General features: G+C 44.9%; 1 protein-coding gene across 1 annotated transcript in view; it reads right to left on the bottom strand.

Annotated features, from left to right (window-relative positions):
- Window positions 1–14,158, bottom strand: part of LOC124035389 — a 24,416-nt gene extending 10,258 nt beyond the window's left edge. The window contains exons 1-9 of the mRNA XM_046348844.1: window positions 14,044–14,158; window positions 11,908–12,086; window positions 10,154–10,267; window positions 9,333–9,397; window positions 5,660–5,757; window positions 3,993–4,058; window positions 3,480–3,642; window positions 1,368–1,458; window positions 378–392 (exon numbers count right to left, since the gene is read on the bottom strand). Of these exons, the coding sequence (XP_046204800.1) occupies window positions 378–392; window positions 1,368–1,458; window positions 3,480–3,642; window positions 3,993–4,058; window positions 5,660–5,757; window positions 9,333–9,397; window positions 10,154–10,267; window positions 11,908–12,086; window positions 14,044–14,071 (819 nt within the window). The 5' untranslated portion in view covers window positions 14,072–14,158. The remainder of the gene's footprint in view (window positions 1–377; window positions 393–1,367; window positions 1,459–3,479; window positions 3,643–3,992; window positions 4,059–5,659; window positions 5,758–9,332; window positions 9,398–10,153; window positions 10,268–11,907; window positions 12,087–14,043) is intronic.
- Between the last annotated feature and the right edge of the window lie 11,429 nt (window positions 14,159–25,587).

Genomic DNA, 25,587 nt, shown 5'->3' with positions numbered 1-25,587 from the left:
GACACACAGACAGACTCAGGGGGATCTGCCAATGCTGACAGACACACAGACAGACTCAGGGGGATCTGCCAATGCTGACAGACACACAGACAGACTCAGGGGGATCTGCCAATGCTGACAGACACACAGACAGACTCAGGGGATCTGCCAATGCTGACAGACACACAGACAGACTCAGGGGGATCTGCCAATGCTGACAGACACACAGACAGACTCAGGGGATCTGCCAATGCTGACAGACACACAGACAGACTCAGGGGGATCTGCCAATGCTGACAGACACACAGACAGACTCAGGGGGATCTGCCAATGCTGACAGACACACAGACAGACTCAGGGGGATCTGCCAATGCTGACAGACACACAGACAGACTCAGGGGGATCTGCCAATGCTGACAGACACAGTGGATCAGGGTCAAGGTTAACATTCAAATCAACATTAACATCTATAGTAAGATAGTGATCCAGATCAGGTTCCAGATCAGTTTCAAGAAGATTTGCATGCTTTCCGGACAGTGGTTAATGTTAGGATTTGGGTACTGCTGATCCTAGATCTGTGTTAAAAGGCAGAGGTTGGACCAACAATGTTGATCATCAAATGTATTTATAAAGCCCTTTTTACATCAGCCGATGTCACAAAGTGCTGGACAGAAACAGTCTATGTTATGGAAAGAGCAGGTGTCCTTAATGTTTTGTACACTCAGTATATGTTGTGTCTACCAGCTCATTCCCACAATAAAACTGCAGAGGGAAGCCGTACCACCCAGTCAACCATCAGACTCCATTGTGAGATGTCTCACGGAGGATATTCAAACATAATTGCAAATCCAAGATCTCAATATCTTTACAGTAGAAGCTAACAAAACACACAACCTGACAAGGTGCACACTGATCAGTAAAGAGAAGAGGCTACCATTCTAGAATGCTCCCTTCTTTCTGCACGGGTCTCACAGTGAGAAACAATAGGATTACAGTAGTGCTCTACTACTTTCTTCATTTGATCCAATTCAAAGTTGCCAATTATTTTATGGGATGAGAATTAGGTGGAGTGACTAATCTGAGTTGATGAGATTATCACATTTACATTTAAGTCATTTAGCAGACGCTCTTATCCAGAGCGACTTACAAATTGAGTATACAAAAGGTAGGTAGTGTGTACCGTGAAGTAATGGTCAAAAATACAGTCTGCAAATTGGTAGATTAGTATAGAGTGTGGCTCAGTTTGCAACGCCAGGGTTGTGGGTTCGATTCCCACGGCGGACCAGTCCGAAAAAAGTAGGAAAATGTCTGCACTCACTACTGCAAGTCGCTCTGGATAAGCGCGTCTGCTAAATGACTAAAAAAGTAAAAATGTAGGTAGTTTGTACCATGAAGTCGGTGGCTTGGTCTGAGTTTTCGTGTCTGAGGTAGACAGGGTCGACACTGAAGGTTTGTTGGAGCTTGACCTTGTCCTTCACCCTGTTAGGACCACCGTAGAAAAACATGTCAAATCAAATGTATTTATATAGCCCTTCGTACATCAGCTGATATCTCAAAGTGATGTACAGAAACCCAGCCTAAAACCCCAAACAGCAAGCAATGCAGGTGTAGAAGCACCTGCATTGCTATATCTCTTTCCAGACAGGATGCCATGGGGCTGAGCAGAGTTAGCCCATATAGAGCAGTTACTATATCTCTTTCCAGACAGGATGCCATGGGGCTGAGCAGAGTTAGCCCATATAGAGCAGTTACTATATCTCTTTCCAGACAGGATGCCATGGGGCTGAGCAGAGTTAGCCCATATAGAGCAGTTACTATATCTCTTTCCAGACAGGATGCCATGGGGCTGAGCAGAGTTAGCCCATATAGAGCAGTTACTATATCTCTTTCCAGACAGGATGCCATGGGGCTGAGCAGAGTTAGCCCATATAGAGCAGTTACTATATCTCTTTCCAGACAGGATGCCATGGGGCTGAGCAGAGTTAGCCCATATAGAGCAGTTACTATATCTCTTTCCAGACAGGATGCCATGGGGCTGAGCAGAGTTAGCCCATATAGAGCAGTTACTATATCTCTTTCCAGACAGGATGCCATGGGGCTGAGCAGAGTTAGCCCAAATAGAGCAGTCCTATTTTCTCTGCCTTGGCTGAGTGGCTTTCACGTGCACGAGTCTAGTTCCAATCAATAAAGAACAGCTTCTATCTCAAGGCCATCAGACTGTTAAACAGCCACCACTAACATTGAGTGGCTGCTGCCAACACACTGACTCAACTCCAACCACTTTAATAATGGGAATTGATGTAAAAAGATATCACTAGCCACTTTAAACAATGCTACTTAATATAATGTTTACATACTCTACATTACTCATCTCATATGTATATGTGTATACTGTATCATCTACTTCATCTTTATGTAATACATGTATCACTAGCCACTTTGTTTACATACTCATCTCATATGTATAGACTGTACTCGATACCATCCACTGCATCTTGCCTATGCCGCTCTGTACCATCACTCATTCATATATCTTTATGTACATATTCTTTATCCCTTTACACTTGTGTGTATGAGGTAGTAGTTTTGGAATTGTTAGTTAGATTACTCGTTGGTTATTACTGCATTGTCGGAACTAGAAGCACAAGCATTTCGCTACACTCGCATTAACATCTGCTAACCATGTGTATGTGACAAATAACATTTGATTTGATTTGATTTAATGAATGGGCAACGCCGCCGCCGCTTCGTGTCTGGAAAGCCCTCGAGGGTCGTCATAACTCCTCTCTACCCCCCCTCTCTCTTTTTAAAACGATTTACTGCAGTGGGCTAAATCAGGATCACACAACGTTTCTTGGTAGTGTTAATAAACCAATCTACTTCACACACATGGTTATGGGTTTAAAAACAGAAGACACCTGTCAGATACAGAGTTGAAATGTATTACATTTGGAGTTTGTATCCCAATATTACACTTTATATACATCACAGAAGACTGAATAGAACACAACCGTTTGACATTGAATCACAGGATTTCCGTCTGTCTTTCTGAAATAATGGTAATTTAATCATTGTTAATATTCCACCCATGAGGCCACTAGAGGGCGCTTTGGTCATTAGACTGCAGGACAGGATGACAACCAGGTCTTCCATTCCTCTCCCCCTCCGCATTCTCTCTCCCTCCCATTCCTCCCTCTCTCTTCCTTTCTCCCCTTCCTCTCTCTCCCTCTCCCTCTCCCTCCCCTTCCTCTCCCTTCCTCCCTCTCTCTTCCTTTCTCCCCTTCCTCTCTCTCTCCCTCCCATCCCTCCCTCCCCTCCCCTCTGCATTCTCCCTCCCTCCCTCCCCTTCCCCCCTCCCCTCCCCCCTCTTCCTCCCTCTCTCTTCCTTTCTCCCCTCCCTCTCTCTCTCTCTCTCTCCCTCTCTCCCTCTCTCCCTCTCCCTCTCTCTCCCTCCCTCCCCTTCCCTCTCCCTCCCATTCCTCCCTCCCTCCCTCCCTCACCAGAAGGCAGTGCAGTCGAAGTGGACCATCATCCATTTGGAGGGGTTGAACGCGAAGGAGTCAGCGTACTCTATACCCCCCAGAGGTCCTCTCAGCTCAGGACAGAGAAACGCTGAGCCTGCGTACGCTGCATCCACATGCAGCCACAGACCTTCCTCTGCACCTAGGCCAGGCAGGGGGAGGAATACAAACACGTTTTGCAGAGAATCTGAGGGGGGGGGGCGGTGGGAGTCCGAGTGGAACTTGAACCTGCGACCCTGATCTGTATTCATCCAGCGTCTCAGAGTAAGTATGAAGTAGCCTTGTGGGAACCTTGGCTTGTGCGAGCAGGAATGGCTCACAGGGGCAGAGCAACCCGTCCATTCATGATCAGCGCTGTTACTCGGAGACTCTTTATGAATACGGACCCAGGACACTGAGATTCTCCAAAGGCATACAAAGGTCACATGTCATACATGTTATGTGTGATACAGGTGTGTATGATAATGAGGAGGTAGGGGGGTACAGACGTACACACTGGTCCCAGCTCTGACAGGTCGTCGAAGGCACACACCCCGTGGTCCCCAGAGTGGCACACAGCTGAAACAAACAAACAAACATGATCTTTGGTTTGGTTACGACCTTGGTTACGACCTTGGTTACAACTGTTTATGATCTACTATGACCTACCATCCCCTAATATACCCTACCACGACCTACCACAATCTACCACCCTCTAATATACCCTACCACCACCTACCACCCCCTAATATACCCTACCATGACCTAATATACCCTACAATGACCTACCGCCTCATAATATACCCTACCATGACCTACCGCCCCTAATATACCCTACCACCCCTAATACCCTACCATGACCTACCGCCCCTAATATACCCTACCATGACCTACCACCCCCTAATATGACCTACCATCCCCTAATATACCCTACCATGACCTACCACCACCTAATATACCCTACCATGACCTACCACCCCCTAATATACCCTACCATGACCTACCACCACCTAATATACCCTACCATGACCTACCGCCCCCTAATATACCCTACCATGACCTACCACCCCTAATATGACCTACCATCCCCTAATATACCCTACCATGACCTACCACCACCTAATATACCCTACCACCACCCCCTAATATACCTACCACCCCACCTAATATACCCTACCATGACCTACCCCTACCACCCCTAATATACCCTACCATGACCTACCACCCCTAATATACCCTACCATGACCTACCACCCCTAATATACCCTACCATCCTACCACCCCTAATATACCCTACCCTACCACCCCCTAATATACCCTACCATGACCTACCACCCCTAATATGACCCTAATATGACCTACCACCCCCTAATATACCCTACCATGACCTACCACCCCTAATATACCCTACCACCCTAATATACCCTACCATGACCTACCATATACCTACCATGTCCTCTACCTGTTTCCCCTCTAATATACCCTACCATGACCTACCACCCCTAATATACCCTACCATGACCTACCACCCCGGACGGAATATACCCTACCATGACCTACCACCAGATGGACCCCTAATATACCCTACCATGACCTACCATGACAGACAATCCTAATATACCAGTCACTCTCCTCCTGTCCCCTAATGGCCTGTTTCCTGGTGACCTACCACCAGGGAGAAGTGGTCTGGAGTTGACCTGATCTTCACCAGGTCTCTGTCTGCTGGATCAGACCTGCCTTCCCACTGAGGAGTGAGCCTAATAGAGGCAGAGAGGGACGGACACACGGACCACACGGACGGACAGGGACGGACGGACGGACAGAAGGGGAGAGAGACAGGACAGACAGGCAGATGGATGGAGGACAGACAGGCAGATGGACGGACACACGGACAGACAGGCAGATGGGAAGGACACACGGACAGGCAGATGGACGGACACACGGGCAGACAGACAATCTCTCACAGAACTCACTATTTGTGGGATGGAGGGAGAGAAAAAACTACGTTTATGAACTGTGTGTGTGTGTGTGCTCTTATTTACCTGTGTGTGTGTGTGTGTGACCTACCACCCCTAATGGTCCTGTGTGCTGTACCCTACTCAGTAGACCAGGTACCACCTGCCCTAATATCCCTGGTGCTGTCTGCTGGTACTGTAAGCTGTTGGATATGACAGGTGTACCAGTAACCTCAGTCCTCCTGTGCTGGTCTGAATGGCCTGTCTGGAGTATGACCAGAGTGTCTAGGTCCTCTGTCAGGGATTCTGTCCCCTGGTGCTGTCTGGTTGGAGGAAGGTGAGTATTCACCAGGGAGATCAGACCTGCCTATTCTCCACTGAGCTGTCTGGGAGGGAGGGATAGGGAGGCAGGAGGAAGAGGCGGACAAACACCTGAGATTCCTCCCCTGGAGAGTCTGGAAAGGTACAGACGGACGGAGTATGGTCAGGGACAGGCAGACCTGGAGGGACAAAGACCTGGTGCTGTCTAGTTGGTACTGTAAGGTGAGGGATGGTCAGGACTATCCTACCTGACAGTATTCCTCCCCTGGTGCTGTCTGGTTGGTAGTATGAGTATGGTCAGGTGTATCTATCCTACCTGACAGTACACCCCTGGTGCTGTCTTATTGGTACTGTAAGGTGAGTATGGTCAGGTGTATCTATCCTACCTGCAGATTCCTCCCACTGGTGCTGTCTGGTTGGTACTGTAAGACAGTACAGGTCTATCATTACCTGCAGAATTCCTCCCTGGTGCTGTCTGGTTGGTACTGTAAGGTGAGTATGGTCAGGTGTATCTATCCTACCTGCAGTATTCCTCCCCTGGTGCTGTCTGGTTGGTACTGTAAGGTGAGTATGGTCAGGTGTGTATCCTACCTGCAGTATTCCCCTGTGCTGTAAGGTGAGTATGGTCAGGTGTGTGTTGGTACTGTAAGGTGAGTATGGTCAGGTGTATCTATCCTACCTGCAGTATTCCTCCCCTGGTGCTGTCTGTTGGTACTGTAAGGTGTGTGTGGTCAGGTGTCAGTTATCTATCCTACCTGCAGTATTCCTCCCCTGGTGCTGTCTGGTTGGTACTGTAAGGTGAGTATGGTCAGGTGTATCTATCCTACCTGCAGTATTCCTCCCCTGGTGCTGTCTGGTTGGTACTGTAAGGTGAGTATGGTCAGGTGTATCTATCCTACCTGCAGTATTCCTCCCCTGGTGCTGTCTAGTTGGTACTGTAAGGTGAGTATGTCCTCTGGTCAGGTGTATCTATCCTACCTGCAGTATTCCTCCCCTGGTGCTGTCTGGGTACTGTAAGGTGAGTATGGTCAGGTGTATCTATCCTACCTGCAGTATTCCTCCCCTGGTGCTGTCTGGTTGGTACTGTAAGGTGAGTATGGTCAGGTGTATCTATCCTACCTGCAGTATTCCTCCCCTGGTGCTGTCTAGTTGGTACTGTAAGGTGAGTATGGTCAGGTGTATCTATCCTACCTGCAGTATTCCTCCCCTGGTGCTGTCTAGTTGGTACTGTAAGGTGAGTATGGTCAGGTATATCTATCCTACCTGCAGTATTCCTCCCCTGGTGCTGTCTAGTTGGTACTGTAAGGTGGGTATGGTCAGGTATATCTATCCTACCTGCAGTATTCCTCCCCTGGTGCTGTCTAGTTGGTACTGTAAGGGTGAGGATGGTATTCCTCCTGGTGCTGTCTAGGTATGGTCAGGTGTATCTATCCTACCTGCAGTATTCCTCCCCTGGTGCTGTCTAGTTGGTACTGTAAGGTGAGTATGGTCAGGTGAGGTACTATCCTACCTGCAGTATTCCTCCCCTGGTGCTGTCTAGTTGGTACTGTAAGGTGAGTAGAGAAAATCTATCCTACCTGTATTCCTCCCCTGGTGCTGTCTAACAAGGTGAGTATGGTCAGGTTATCTATCCTACCTGCAGTATTCCTCCCCTGGTGCTGTCTAGTTGGTACTGTAAGGTGAGTATGGTCAGGTGTATCTATCCTACCTGCAGTATTCCTCCCCTGGTGCTGTCTAGTTGGTACTGTAAGGTGAGTATGGTATAGGTATGGTCAGGTGTATCTATCCTACCTGCAGTATTCCTCCCCTGGTGCTGTCTAGTTGGTACTGTAAGGTGAGTATGGTCAGGTGTATCTATCCTACCTGCAGTATTCCTCCCCTGGTGCTGTCTAGTTGGTACTGTAAGGTGAGTATGGTCAGGTGTATCTATCCTACCTGCAGTATTCCTCCCCTGGTGCTGTCTAGTTGGTACTGTAAGGTGAGTATGGTCAGGTGTATCTATCCTACCTGCAGTATTCCTCCCCTGGTGCTGTCTGGTTGGTACTGTAAGGTGAGTATGGTCAGGTGTATCTATCCTACCTGCAGTATTCCTCCCCTGGTGCTGTCTAGTTGGTACTGTAAGGTGAGTATGGTCAGGTATCTATCCTACCTGCAGTATTCAGTTGTGTATCTATCTATCCTACCTGCAGTATTCCTCCCCTGGTGCTGTCTGGTTGGTACTGTAAGGTGAGTATGGTCAGGTATACCCAGGTATATCTATCCTACCTGCAGTATTCCTCCCCTGGTGCTGTCTGGTTGGTACTGTAAGGTGAGTATGGTCAGGTATACTATCCACCTGCAGTATTCCTCCTGGTGCTGTCTGGTTGGTATAAGGTCTATCCTACCTGCAGTATTCCTCCCCTGGTGCTGTCTGGTTGGTACTGTAAGGTGAGTATGGTCAGGTGTATCTATCCTACCTGCAGTATTCCTCCCCTGGTGCTGTCTAGTTGGTACTGTAAGGTGAGTATGGTCAGGTGTATCTATCCTACCTGCAGTATTCCTCCCCTGGTGCTGTCTAGTTGGTACTGTAAGGTGAGTATGGTCAGGTATGGTCAGGTATATCTATCCTACCTGCAGTATTCCTCCCCTGGTGCTGTCTGGTTGGTACTGTAAGGTGAGTATGGTCAGGTATATCTATCCTACCTGCAGTATTCCTCCCTGGTGCTGTCTAGTTGGTACTGTAAGGTGAGTATGGTCAGGTGTATCTATCCTACCTGCAGTATTCCTCCCCTGGTGCTGTCTAGTTGGTACTGTAAGGTGAGTATGGTCAGGTGTATCTATCCTACCTGCAGTATTCCTCCCCTGGTGCTGTCTAGTTGGTACTGTAAGGTGAGTATGGTCAGGTGTATCTATCCTACCTGCAGTATTCCTCCCCTGGTGCTGTCTATCATTGGTACTGTAAGGTGAGTATGGTCAGGTGTATCTATCCTACCTGCAGTATTCCTCCCCTGGTGCTGTCTAGTTGGTACTGTAAGGTGAGTATGGTCAGGTAATATCTATCCTACCTGGTGCTGTCTGGTTACTGTATGAGTATGGTCATGGTGCCTCCCCTGGTGCTGTCTAGTTGGTACTGTAAGGTGAGTATGGTCAGGTATATCTATCCTACCTGCAGTATTCCTCCCCTGGTGCTGTCTAGTTGGTACTGTAAGGTGAGTATGGTCAGGTGTATCTATCCTACCTGCAGTATTCCTCCCCTGGTGCTGTCTAGTTGGTACTGTAAGGTGAGTATGGTCAGGTGTATCTATCCTACCTGCAGTATTCCTCCCCTGGTGCTGTCTGGTTGGTACTGTAAGGTGAGTATGGTCAGGTGTATCTATCCTACCTGCAGTATTCCTCCCCTGGTGCTGTCTAGTTGGTACTGTAAGGTGAGTATGGTCAGGTGTATCTATCCTACCTGCAGTATTCCTCCCCTGGTGCTGTCTAGTTGGTACTGTAAGGTGAGTATGGTCAGGTGTATCTATCCTACCTGCAGTATTCCTCCCCTGGTGCTGTCTAGTTGGTACTGTAAGGTGAGTATGGTCAGGTGTATCTATCCTACCTGCAGTATTCCTCCCCCGGTGCTTTCTGGGTGGTGATGGAGGAAGAAGGTGGGGAGACCAAGAGCTTTACACAACCAGTCCATCACGTTTCATCTATCATAAATAGTCATTATAATTATAATATCACACTACTATAGCTCTGTATTCTATCATAAATAGTCATTATAATTATAATATCGGGCTGGAGGCCTGGATTTCCTTCAATTCTATACAATAATTATAATATCATCATGTTTCCTTCATTTATTCTATCATAAATAGTCATTATAATTATAATATCACACTACTATAGGATTTCCTTCATTTATTCTATCATAAATAGTCATTATAATTATAATATCACACTACTATAGGATTTCCTTCATTTATTCTATCATAAATAGTCATTATAATTATAATATCACACTACTATAGGATTTCCTTCATGTTATTCTATCATAAATAGTCATTATAATTATAATATCACACTACTATAGGATTTCCTTCATAAATAGTTATTCTATCATAAATAGTCATTATAATTATAATATCACACTACTATAGGATTTCATTCATCATAAATAGTTATTCTATAATAAATAGTCATTATTTCCTGCAGGGGTTTCCTGTAGCAGATGATTGTATCCAAAGTAACTTAATAGATTTAAAAAACTCACAAACCTGATGTCACAGTTAATGTTTTGCCAGGAAATATATATTTTTTTAAACAAACATGATATTCGAGTCTTTAAACCAAAAGTTGAGTTGGATAATTAAGTGAGTGAATTTAGTGTAGTTCCACACAAAGTGTAAGTCAAGTTTGATGTGGTGAGATGGTTACCCAGGTGAATCCGATGTTGTTGATGGCGTCAGCCAACATGTCTCCTAACATGGAGGGCCAGGAGGTCAGGGCTGGATAGTACGCATGCATGTAGGGGCTCTGCCAGTGGACCACCTGACACGCGCACACACACACACACACACACACACACACACACACACACACACACACACACACACACACACACACACACACACACACACACACACACACACACACACACTCATTAGTGCCAGAAAGATACTTTGGGGGACAGAATATCCTTCCAGTGAACAATCGATGTTTGATCCACAATGGTCCTGGTAACATCTCATAGTCACTCGGCAAGAAAAGAAACGTCCTGTCACTGTCAACTGTGTTTATTTTCAGCAAACTTAACATGTGTACATATTTGTATGAACATAACAAGATTCAACAACTGAGACATAAACTGAACAAGTTCCACAGACATGTGACTAACAAAAATGGAAAAATGTGTCCATGAACAAAGGGGGGTCAAAAGTAACAGTCAGTATCTGGTGTGGCCACCAGCTGCATTAAGTACTGCAGTGCATCTCCTCATGGACTGCACCAGATTAGCCAGTTCCTGCTGTGAGACTGTACCCCACTCTTCCACCAAGGCACCTGCAAGGTCCCGGACATTTCTGGGGGGGAATGGCCCTAGCCCTCACCCTCCGATCCAACAGGTCCCAGACGTGCTCAATGGGATTGAGTTCTGGGCTCTTCGCTGGCCATGGCAGAACACTGACATTTCTGTCTTGCAGGAAATCATGCACAGAACGAGCAGTATGGCTGGTGGCATTGTCATGCTGGAGGGTCATGTCAGGATGAGACTGCAGGAAGGGTACCACATGAGGGAGGATGATGTCTTCCCTGTAACGCACAGCGTTGAGATTTCCTGAAATGACAACCAGCTCAGTCCAATGATAAAATAATAATAATATGCCATTTAGCAGACGCTTTTATCCAAAGCGACTTACAGTCATGTGTGCATACATTGTACGTATGGGTGGTCCCGGGAATTGAACCCACTACCCTGGCGTTACAAGCGCCATGCTCTACCAACTGAGCTACATGACGGACCCTCCACCGCCAAAGGCCACGTTGTTGCCGGTGATGTCTGGTGAGGACCTGCCTTACAACAGGCCTACAAGCCCTCAGTCCAGCCTCTCTCAGCCTATTGCGAACAGTCTGAGCACTGATGGAGGGATTGTGTGTTCCTGGTGTAACTCGGGCAGTTGTTGTTGCCATCCTGTACCTGTCCCGCACGTGTGATGTTCGGATGTACCGATCCTCTACAATCAGCTGTCCGTCCTGTCTCCCTGTAGCGCTGTCTTAGGCGTCTCACAGTACGGACAATGCAATTTATTGCCCTGGCCACTTCTGTAGTCCTCATGCCTCCTTGCAGCATGCCTAAGGCATGTTCACGCAGATGAGCAGGGACCCTGGGCATCATTCTTTTGGTGTTTTTCAGAGTCAGTAGAAAGGCCTTTTTACTGTCCTAAGTTTTCATAACTGTGACATTAATTGCCTACGGTCTGTAAGCTGTTAGTGTCTTAACAACCCTTCGACGGGAGCATGTTCATTAATTGTTTATGGTTCATTGAACAAGCATGGGAAACCATGTTTAAACCCTTTACAATGATCTGTGACATTATTTGGATTTTTACGAATTCTCTTTGAAAGACGGGTCCTGAAAAAGGCACGTTTCTTTTTTTTTTTTGCTGAGTATATAATGTGTGAACATAACGTACCCCAGGCATGATGACCTTCTCTATGTCCCCGAAGATACAGTCCCAGTCCTCCGGGTCAGTGGGGGCGCTGTCTGGCAGCAGCTCTCTCATATAGCCAGGCTTCACCTCTGGGCCTGGCGTCACCTTCCTCTCTCTGATGGTGGTCAGGTACCTAGTGATGTAATCCACCATCTCTTTACCTGGACGACGGACAACACACAACAGTCAGATTACACGATATTAGATAGCATATTATATTATATAGGATATCAATCACAAACAATGTTCAACCACACTTTGAGATCTATAGAAATAGATGTAAGAGGATTAAAATCACTGTGTTTTGGTCTTCTTCAGGGTATAACAAAACAACAGACAGATTACACAATATGAGATAGCATATTATACTGAGCACATATATAAACGCAACATGCAAAAAATGTCAATGATTTTACAGTTGAGTTACAGTTCATATAAGGACTTTTTTCCCCAAAGGAAATCAGTTCATTTAAATAAATTCATTAGGCCCAAATCTATGGATTTCACATGACAGGGGCGCAGCCATGGGTGGACCAGGGAGACGTCGGTCCACCCATTTGGGAGCCAGGTCCATCTACTGGGAAACCAGGCCCAGCCAATCAGAATATTTTTTTCCCCCACAAAAGAGCTTTATTACAGTTTCATCAGCTGTCTGGGTGGCTGGTCTCAGACGATCCTACAGGTGAAGAAGCCGGATGTGGGGGTCCTGGGCTGGCGTGGTTAACGAGACCGATTGGACGTACTGCCGAATTCTCTAAAACATTGTTGGAGGCGGCTTATGGTAGAGAAATGAACATTCAATTCTCTGGCAATCGCTCTGGTGTACATTCCTGTAGTCTGCATGCCATTTGCACGCTCCCTCAAAACCTGACACATCTGTGGCATTGCGTTGTACAGTATGACAAAACTGCCTATTTTAGAGTGGCCTTTTATTGTCCCCATCTACGTACCTACAATACCAACCATCTATCTACCTACAACACCAACCATCTACCTGCCTACAATACCAACCATCAATCTACTTACAATACCAACCATCAATCTACCTACAATACCAACCATCAATCTACCTACAATACCAACCATCAATCTACCTACAATACCAACCATCAATCTACCTACAATACCAACCATCTACCTACCTACAATAGCAACCATCAATCTACCTACAATACCAACCATCAATCTACCTACAATACCAACCATCTATCTACCTACAATACCAACCATCAATCTACCTACAATACCAACCATCTATCTACCTACAATACCAACCATCTATCTACCTACAACACCAACCATCTATCTATCTACCTCTACCTACAACACCAACCATCTACCAACCATCAATCTACCTACAACCATCACTACAAATACCATCTATCTACCTACAATACCAACCATCAATCTACCTACAATACCAACCATCAATCTACCTACAATACCAACCATCTACCTACCTAAATAGCAACCATCTACCTACAATACCAACCATCAATCTACCTACAATACCAACCATCAATCTACCTACAATACCAACCATCAATCTACCTACAATACCAACCATCTATCTACCTACAATACCAACCATCTATCTACCTACAACACCAACCATCTATCTACCTACCTACAACACCAACCATCTATCTACCTACCTACAACACCAACCATCTACCTACCTACAACACCAACCATCTATCTACCTACAACACCAACCATCTACCTACCTACAACACCAACCATCTACCTACCTACAACACCAACCATCTACCTACCTACAACACCAACCATCTACCTACCTACAATACCAACCATCTACCTACCTACAACACCAACCATCTATCTACCTACAACACCAACCATCTATCTACCTACAATAACTACCTACAATAACTACCTAAAATACCTACCTAAAATAAATACCTACAATAATTACCTACAATACCTACCAAAAATACCTACCGGTACCTAGAATAACTACCTACAATAACTACCTACAATAACTACCTACAATAACTACCTACAATACTTACAATAACTACCTACAATAACTATCTACAATCTAAATACGTGGTTTTAGCTTTACTCAGCACTATATAGAGAAGAAGCCCAGCTTACCTCTGCGATTGTATTCCTCTGCCTGCATCCTTGTAACAACAGAGTTGTCAGCTGAGAGGTGTACAGTAGTGTGTTAGTGGTGTTGTTTAGTTAAGAGACAGAGGTACAGCCATATATATATATATATATATATACACAGGGCCACCGATGGAGACCGCCCTAAAGGTACTGACGTAGACTGACATAGAAACTAATGCTCGTCTCTCTACCTTCCCACCTACAGTTAAATAAACATCAAGGGCTGCATCTCATTTCACAATAGATGTCCTCTCTCCACGTGCCCTGGTGCAGTGCACTCCCACTCTCCCCTTCATGGGTCTATCTGTCTGGGATGAATAGGTAAATGTGACGGTCACGCACACACACACACACACACACACACACACACACACACACACACACACACACACACACACACACACACACCCACACACACACACACACACACCCAGACACACACACACCCAGACACACACACACACACACACAGACAGACACACACACAGACACACACCCAGACACACACACACACACACACACACACACACACACACACACACACACACACACACACACACACACACACACACACACACACACACACAGACACACACACAGACACAGACACAGACACAGACACAGACACACACACAGACCAGACACACACACTCACACACACACACAGACACAGACACACCCAGACACACACACTCACGCACACACACAGACACACACACAGACACACTCACACGCACACACACACAGACACACGCACGCACACACGCACACACTCACACACACACGCACACACACACAGACACAGACACAGACACACCCAGACACACACACTCACGCACACACACAGACACACATACACACACACAGACACACTCACACACACGCACGCACGCAGCACACACACACACACACACACACACCCAGACACACACACACACACACACACACACACACAGACGCACACACACACACACACACACACACACACACACACACACACACACACACACACACACACACACACACACACACACACACACACACACACACACACACACACACACACACACACACACCACAGACACACACACACACACACAGACACACACACACACAGACACACACATTCACACACACACACACACACACACACACACACACACACACACACACACACACACACACACACACACACACACACACACACACACACACACACACACACACACACACACACACACAGACACACAAAGTTGTGTTGGAAGTCAAATAAACTTCCGTTCACTCCTCATTTTCCCTCTGTGAACTAAATAAACGAACATGACACACTGATGTTGTTTGAAGAGAATAATGTCAACGAGGTAAAGAAACCTGGTGTGCCGTGATTTAACAGAACAGAACGCTACTTCATGGAATCACGGTCAAATGCCTCCAATCACATATCACAGCGGATGTGGCTTGTGTTCTCCAGTATCTCTGACTGATGTAGGCATAGATATGCATCCCAAATGGCCCCCTGCACCCTAGACATGTAGGCCCTGGTCAAAAGTAGTGCCCTGTAAAGGAGATAGGGCTCCATCTGGAACACAACCAGGTCTAGGATGTCTTACTCAGTGAACCAGCAGATGTTATATCATATACAGATGTTATCATATACAGGATGTTATCATATACAGGATGTTATCATATACAGGATGTTATCAGGATGTTATCATATACAGGATACAGTTATCATAGGATGTTATCATATACAGATGTTATCATATACAGGATGTTATCAAATACAGGATGTTATCATATACAGTTGTTATCATATACAGATGTTATCATATACAGATGTTATCACATACAGATGTTATCATATACAGATGTTATCATATACAGGATGTTATCATATACAGATGTTATCATATACAGGATGTTATCATATACAGGATGTTATCACATACAGATGTTATCATATACAGGATGTTATCATATACAGGATGTTATCATATACAGATGTTATCATATACAGATGTTATCATATACAGATGTTATCATATACAGGATGTTATCATATACAGATGTTATCATATACAGATGTTATCATATACAGATGTTATCACATACAGGTGTTATCATATACAGGATGTCTTACTCAGTGAACCCTTCATTCAATTTCTGTGTTCTATTCATGTGCTGTTCTATAAAGCAATTTCTTTGTTCTATTCATGTGCTGTTCTATAAAGCAATTTCTGTGTTCTATTCATGTGCTGTTCTATGAAGCAATTTCTGTGTTCTATTCATGTGCTGTTCTATAAAGCAATTTCTGTGTTCTATTCATGTGCTGTTCTATAAAGCAATTTCTGTGTTCACGCAAGTGGCTGACTGTACAAATCACAGTAGCTGCAATTTGGCAGTACGCCCAGAACGTGTCTTGAAAACTAACAACCGTGTTTTGAGAACAAACGAAAGATATCTCCGTTTCAAGGTTTCAGCTTAGAGAGAAAGAAGCCTCGTGAGGTGTTGGTCTGTCACATGTTATGAAACAATGATGAATTAATTATGCTAAATCATGCAACTATAACTTGTCTGAGTGTCCCTGTATCCCTGTGTCTCTGTGTCCCTGTTTGAGTGTCCCTGTATAACACTGAGTGTCCCTGTGTAAGAATTTCCACGACAAAGGCATTTTGCTCGTCTGGTAGGTTCGCGTTACTGGGCAGCTCGCGTCTGGGCTTCCCTTTGTAGTCTATAATAGTTTGCAAGCCACATCCGACGAGCGTCGGAGCCGGTGTAGTAGCATTCAATCTTAGTCCTGTATTGACGCTTTGCTTGTTTGATGGTTCGTCTGAGGGGATAGCGGGATTTCTTATAAACGTCTGGATTAATGTCCCGCTCCTTGAAAGCGGCAGCTGTAGCCTTTAGCTCAGTTCGGATGTTGCCTGTAATCCATGGCTTCTGGTTGGGATATGTGTGCACTTATTGATGAAGCCGGTGACTGAGGTGGAATACTCCTCAATGCCATTGGATGAATTCTGAAACATATTCCAGTCTGTACTAGCAAAACAGTCCTGTAGTGTCTAACCATTTCCGAGTTGAGCGAGTCACTGGTACTTCCTGCTTTAGTTTTTGCTTGTAAGCAGGAATCAGGAGGACAGAATTATAGTTAGCTTTGCCAAATGGAGGGTGAGGGAGAGCTTTGTATGCGTCACTGTGTGTGGTGTAAAGGTAGAGTTTTTTTCCCCTCTGGTTGCTGGTAGAAATGAGGTCAAATGGATTTAAGTTTGCCTGCATTAAAGTGCCCGGCCACTAGGAGGGCCGCTTCTGGATGAGCATTTTCTTGTTTGTTTATAGCCTTATACAGCTCATTGAGTTCGGTCTTAATGCCAGCATCGGTTTGTGGTGGTAAATAAATGGCAACGAATAATATAGATGAGAACTCTCTTGGTAGATCGTGTGTTCTACAGCTTATCATGAGATACTCTACCTCAGGCGAGCAATACCTCAAGACTTTTTAAATATTAGACATGGTGCACCAGCAGTTATTGACAAATAAACACACCACCCCGCCCCTCATCTTACCAGACGTAGCTGCTCTGTCCTGCCGATACACGGAAAACCCAGCCAGCTCTATGTTATCCGTGTCGTCGTTCAGCCACGACTGGGTAAAACATATGATATTACAGTTTTCTAATGTCCCGTTGGTAGGCAAGTCTCGACCGTAGATCATTGAGTTTGTTTTCCAGTGATTGCACGTTGGCCAATAGAACCGATGGTAGTGGCGATTTGCTCACTCACCTCTGAATCCTTACAAGGCGTTCCGAACTTCTCCCTCTGTATCGCCGCCTTTTCTTCATCGAATGACAGGGATTTTTCCCTGGTCTCTGGAAAGTAGTATATCCTCTACATCGGACTCATTAAAGAAAAAATCTCCGTCCACCTTACGGTAAACCTCCCATTGACAGATGAATGAGATGGAATAACTCTTATGACATAATCTCTATTTATCCATTTTCCTCATCTATGTGTAATTTCAAATGACAATTGAGAATGTATCCATCCATCAAAAAAATACAGAATGAATCATTGGTCCTTAGAACAGAAAAGACGGCAGTATTTTGAAGAGCATCCCAACTCCATCGGTACTTTGGAAAGCATCAGCTGTGCAGGTACTCTGATTGCCTTTTAATGTACAAAATGAAGAGGATGAAGATGGAAACGAAGGTCCTCCTGTGTAAACAAAATATTTGACATTGTGTTCCCATTTGAACTTTGCTGTGCTTTTAGATGGTTGAAAGTGCAGTGATAGATATTTGGGTGACAACTACATTTTTAAAAAATCAGACATTGTTTTTCCACTGGAATTGGGTATGTTTTTAAATGGTTGAAAGCATGGTGATAGTACATTGGAAATTCAACTAACTTTTGTCTGTCTTTTTGAGTAGGTGAATATAAGTTATAATCTCATTTATCAACATCTCAACCAAATATTTCCCCAGTTATCCACATTGAAATGAGGTTCTGTACCCAGTGGGCTGTGACTCCCAGTTATCCACAATTTTAAGGTAAAGTTAACTGAACTCTCATTTTAAAGTGGTGAAACTATTCTTTTTAAAATATGTTTTTCTAAATAAAACATTGAACATCTAATAGTCAAATCACAGTGTAAAACAGATGAGCTGCTTTTGGCCATCTTCTGGTAGAAAACTGAACGGGTCGAGCACAACACGTCAACTCTGATACCCAACACGTCAACTCTGTTACCCAACAGGTCAACCCTGTTACCCAACACGTCAACCCTGTTACCCAACACGTCAACTCTGTTACCCAACAGGTCAACCCTCAACCCTGTTACCCAACAGGTCAACCCTGTTACAACCCAACCCTGTTACCCAACACCCTGATACCCACCCTGATACCCAACACGTCAAACCCTGTTACCCAACACCCTGTTACCCAACAGGTCAACCTTGTTACCCAACACATCAACCCTGTTACCCAACACATCAACCCTGTTACCCAACACATCAACCCTGTTACCCAACACATCAACCCTGTTACCCAACACTGTGTTACTCTGTTACCCAACACATCAACCCTGTTACCCAACACATCAACCCTGTTACCCAACACATCAACCCTGTTACCCAACAGGTCAACCTTGTTACCCAACACGTCAACTCTGTTACCCAACACGTCAACCCTGTTACCCAACACATCAACCCTGTTACCCAACACGTCAACCCTGTTACCCAACAGGTCAACCCTGTTACCCAACACATCAACCCTGTTACCCAACAGGTCAACCCTGTTACCCAACACGTCAACCCTGTTACCCAACACATCAACCCTGTTACCCAACACGTCAACTGTGTTACTCTGTTACCCAACACGTCAACTGTGTTACTCTGTTACCCAACACGTCAACCCTGATACCCAACACGTCAACCCTGTTACCCAACAGGTCAACCTTGTTACCCAACACATCAACCCTGTTACCCAACACGTCAACCCTGTTACCCAACACATCAACCCTGTTACCCAACACATCAACCCTGTTACCCAACACGTCAACTGTGTTACTCTGTTACCCAACACATCAACTCTGTTACCCAACACATCAACCCTGTTACCCAACACATCAACCCTGTTACCCAACACATCAACCCTGTTACCCAACACGTCAACTCTGTTACCCAACATGTCAACTCTGTTACCCAACACGTCAACTCTGTTACCCAACACGTCAACCCTGTTACCCAACACGTCAACCCTGTTATCCAACACGTCAAACCCTGTTACCCAACAGGTCAACCCTGATACCCAACAGGTCAACCCTGATACCCAACACGTCAACCCTGATACCCAACACGTCAACCTTGTTACCGAACACGTCAACCCTGTTACCCAACACGTCAACCCTGTTACCCAACACGTCAGACCCTGTTACCCAACACGTCAACCCTGTTACCCAACACGTCAACCCTGTTACCCAACACGTCGACCCTGTTACCCAACACGTTGACCCTGTTACCCAACACGACGACCCTGTTACCCAACACGTCGACTCTGTTACCCAACATGTTGACCCTGTTACCCAACACGTCAACTCTGTTACCCAACACGTCAACCCTATTACCCAACACGTCAACCCTGTTACCCAACACGTCAACCCTGTTACCCAACACAACACTTCAAACCCTGTTTCCCAACACTTCAAACCCTGTTTCCCAACACGTCAACTCTGTTACCTAACACGTCAACTCTGTTACCCAACACGTCAAACCCTGTTACCCAACACGTCGACCCTGTTACCCAACACGTCAAACCTGTCACGCCTTGGTCATTGTATCTTGTGTTTTTGTTATATGTTTGGGTAGGCCAGGGTGTGACATGGGTTTATATGTTGTATTTCGTATTGGGGTTTGTATTAATTGGGAGTGTGTATTATTAGGGTGTGTCTAGTTAGGCTTGGCTGCCTGAGGCGATTCCTAATTGGAGTCAGCTGATTCTAGTTGTCTCGGATTGGGAACCGTATTTAGGTAGCCTGAGTGCGCGTTGTATTTTCGTGGGTGATTGTACCTGTCTTTGTGTTAGTCACCAGATAGGCTGTAATTTGTTTCACTTGTTTGTTGTTTTTGTATTTTCAATTATTTCATGTACCGCTTTTTCTTTATTAAAGGTCATGAGTAACCTACACGCTGCATTTCGGTCTGCCTCTCTTCTAACAGCAGACGAAGATCATTACAAAAACCCTGTTACCCAACACATCAACCCTGTTACCCAACACTTCAAACCCTGTTACCCAACACGTCAACTCTGTTAACCCAACACACGTCAACTCTGTTACCCAACACGTCAACTCTGTTACCCAACACGTCAACTCTGTTACCCAACACGTCAACTCTGTTACCCAACACGTCAACTCTGTTACCCAACACGTCAACTCTGTTACCCAACACGTTACCCAACATGTCACTCTGTTACCCAACACTTCAACTCTTTGCCCAACACGCCAACTACCCAACACGTCGACTCTGTTACCCAACACTTCAACTTTGTTACCCAACACGTCAACTCTGTTACCCAACACGTCAACTCTGTTACCCAACACGCAACTCTGTTACCCAACACGTCAACTCTGTTGCCCAACACGTCAACTGTTACCCAACACGTCAACTGACCCTGTTACCCAACACAACACTTCAAAACCTGTTACCCAACACATCAACTCTGTTACTCAACACGTCAAACCTGTTACCCAACACAACATGTCAACTCTGTTACCCATAACTAGACAGGCTAGAAATGTTTGAACAATTATTGTCATTTTTTTGGGTGAAGCTTGCATACAATTGCCTCTCCCTGTTCCACACAACAACAAGCTTCCATTTCCCAAAATGTGATTCATGGCTGATTTGAGATTACATGTTGGCTGAGATCCCTGTTACTTTACTTGGCACTTAATAGGCACTTACTATAGTCGTTTTTTTAATTCAACCACTTGAGATGGGAAACGTTGTTTTTTAAATTCAGTTTAACATTCTTTTTTGACAGAATGTTAAAATGAGGGGAAATTAATAGTTCCACATCTCAAACCTAATTGATGGAACGCCCCACCTCTCTTCTCCCAACGTGTGTCTGTCTGTGGGCGAGAGACTCAGGGCAGAGCTCACATTGATCATGTTTACAATAGCATGATAGCCACACAACGAAAAGCCCCACGCCATCACCTTTTGTGAGAACATATTCCATGCTAAAAGACCCATTGTTCTGATTCAACACAGAAGGCATCAAGATAACGTAAGGTCATTCTGAGTTGGAAATACATGGCAAACCTTAAATAACCAATAATTGCCAACATTAAAACAAGAAGAAACTAAACAGTATAAAACACAGAGAATGACAGATGTTACCACTGCATCAGAATGGTTTACAAGTGTAACATTGGTAAGAAGTGGAGTTCTCAGATCACAATGTGGAGGTCAATGACAGACTGGAATAATAACAGTCATCAGGTCCACCAGACGTCCCTGTAGATACACACACACGCACGCACGCAGGCACGCACACACACACACACACACACACACACACACACACACACACACGATACATACACACACACACACACACACACACACACACACAGACACATATACTCACACACACACACACACACACACACACACACACACACACACACACACACACACACACACACACACACACACACACACACACACACACACACACACACACACACACACGATACATACACACACACACACACACACACACACACACATACACACACACGATACATACACACACACACATACACGCACACACACACACACACAACACGTGCACGATACACACACACACACACACAAACACGCGCACGATACACACACACACACACGCCGCACGATACATACACGCACACACACACACAAACACACACACACGCGCACGATACATACACACACACACACATACACACAAACACGCGCACGATACATACACTCACACACACACAACCTATTCTGTGAAAGTACATTGTTCCATTTCCTGTCTAACTAGCTGAATGTATTGACGTTGGTTTCCTGTCTGACTAGCTGAATGTATTGACGTTGGTTTCCTGTCTGACTAGCTGAATGTATTGATGTTGGTTTCCTGTCTAACTAGCTGAATGTATTGACGTTGGTTTCCTGTCTGACTAGCTGAATGTATTGATGTTGGTTTCCTGTCCAACTAGCTGAATGTATTGACATTGGTTTCCTGTCTAACTAGCTGAATGTATTGACGTTGGTTTCCTGTCTAACTAGCTGAATGTATTGACGTTGGTTTCCTGTCTAACTAGCTGAATGTATTGACGTTGGTTTCCTGTCTAACTAGCTGAATGTATTGATTGGTCATGGTCCACCAGACGTCCCTGTCTAACACACACACGCACGCACGCACGCAGGCACGACACACACACACACGTTGGTTTACACACACGATACATACACACACACACACACACACACACACACACACACACACACACACACACACACACACACACTACACACACACTGAATGATACATACACACACACACATACACGACGTTGGTTTCACACACACACACACACACACACAAACACGCGCACGATACATACACTACACACAAACACGCTGATACATACACACACACACAACCTATTCTGTGAAAGTACATTGTTCCATTTCCTGTCTAACTAGCTGAATGTATTGACGTTGGTTTCCTGTCTAACTAGCTGAATGTATTGACGTTGGTTTCCTGTCTAACTAGCTGAATGTATTGGCGTTGGTTTCCTGTCTGACTAGCTGAATGTATTGATGTTGGTTTCCTGTCTAACTAGCTGAATGTATTGACGTTGGTTTCCTGTCTGACTAGCTGAATGTATTGATGTTGGTTTCCTGTCTAACTAGCTGAATGTATTGACGTTGGTTTCCTGTCTGACTAGCTGAATGTATTGACGTTGGTTTCCTGTCTAACTAGCTGAATGTATTGACGTTGGTTTCCTGTCTAACTAGCTGAATGTATTGATGTTGGTTTCCTGTCTAACTAGCTGAATGTATTGACGTTGGTTTCCTGTCTAACTAGCTGAATGTATTGACGTTGGTTTCCTGTCTAACTAGCTGAATGTATTGACGTTGGTTTCCTGTCTAACTAGCTGAATGTATTGACGTTGGTTTCCTGTCTAACTAGCTGAATGTATTGACGTTGGTTTCCTGTCTAACTAGCTGAATGTATTGATGTTGGTTTCCTGTCTAACTAGCTGAATGTATTGACGTTGGTTTCCTGTCTAACAAGCTGAATGTATTGGCGTTGGTTTCCTGTCTAACTAGCTGAATGTATTGACGTTGGTTTCCTGTCTAACTAGCTGAATGTATTGATGGTTTCCTGTCTAACTAGCTGAATGTATTGGCGTTGGTTTCCTGTCAAACTAGCTGAATGTATTACAGAATGGAGACCTGTCTAACAGCTGAATCAAAGGTCTTTTCCTGTCTGTCTAGCTTTCACTGGCTAAGGTTTCCTGTCTAACTAGCTGAATCTAATTGGCTTGGTTTCCCTGTGGGCTCTGGTCTGAAGTAGTTGGTTTCCTGTCTAACTAGCTGAATAGGTGGTTTCCTGAGTCCTAATGTATTGGCTGACCCTGGTCATTGAGTTGGTTTCACTATATAGCTGAATGTATGCCAGAGTCCTACTGACTGGCTGAAAAGTAGTTGGTTTCACTATACTAGCTGAATATTGGCGTTGGTTTCCTGTCTGACCCTGGTCAAAAGTAGTGCACTATATAGGGAATAGGTTGCCATTCTGAGACAGCTGAATGTATAACCCTGTTGGTTTCCCAGGCACCAGCTGCACTGTATTGACATCATTCTCATCCTCTGACATTTAAACACTGTCTGAAAGACAACTGTATTGGCGTTGGTTTCCTGTCTGACAGAAAACCAATCGATTAGTTGCAAATATGACACAGCAAACAGGGTACAGATTAGTTTTTAAAAGGTAGGAAGACATGTTTCCTGAAGGTTATGGATTAAAGGGGCATCCTGTCCACCCTGAATGTCCCCTCCCTGCCCAGCTGAGAGATCTTCAGCATGTCTGTAGTATTGATTGGTTTCCTGTGCTGTACAGCCCAGCGGAGAGATTCTTCAGCATGTCTGAATGTATTGACACTTGGTTTCCTGTGCTGGAACACAGAAGATTGAGAGAAAAAAATAAATAAACTGCCTTGGTTTCCTGTCTACACCCATCCGGAAAATGATTGGTTTCATGAGAAAGTTGAATAGTTTATTATTTTTTCCTTTAACCAGGCAAGTATTAAGAACAAATTGGTTTTTCAATGACAGCTGGAACAGTGGGTTAACTGCCCTGTTAACAAGCTGAATGAATTGGCGATTAGTTTCCTTCTCAAGCTGAATGTATGGTTGGTTTGAACTTGCAACCTGTGATGTTTGATTAGTCCAACGCTTTCAAAACAAACAAGGCTACGCTGGAGACCAAACACTGAATCAAAGGTCTTTGTCACTCCTGTCTATTTCACGAACTGTAATGGGCCCGTTGTAATGGAATTGTAATGAAATTGGTCAAAAGAAGTGCACTAATGGAATTGTAATGGCATTGTAATGGTATTGTAATGGACTATATAGGTAATGGAATGGACCACAACGTCCATATGTTAACACATCCAGTACCCTGAACCAGCTGGATCTTCACATCAGCTCATCCTCTGACATTTAAACACTGGTTCAAGAACTTCCTGGTTCATGTTCACTGGATCAGAAACCAATGATCCACCACCTATCTGTAAACGCCGTACAGAGTATCCCAGGTAGGAGAGATCTTCAGCATGTCTTTAAAGTATTCCCCCACATCAGCCTCTGTGCCCTGCCAGCCCAGCGGAGAGATCTTCAGCATGTCTGTAGTATTCACATCAGCCCTGTGCTGCACAGCCCAGTGGAGAGATCTTCAGCATGTCTGTAGTATTCACATCAGCCCTGGGGT

The sequence above is a fragment of the Oncorhynchus gorbuscha genome, linkage group LG05, assembly GCF_021184085.1.
Source record: "Oncorhynchus gorbuscha isolate QuinsamMale2020 ecotype Even-year linkage group LG05, OgorEven_v1.0, whole genome shotgun sequence".
Classification (NCBI taxonomy): domain Eukaryota; kingdom Metazoa; phylum Chordata; class Actinopteri; order Salmoniformes; family Salmonidae; genus Oncorhynchus; species Oncorhynchus gorbuscha.
The sequence above is the reverse complement of the archived record's forward strand: the minus strand, read 5'-3'. Positions and strand labels throughout refer to the sequence as shown.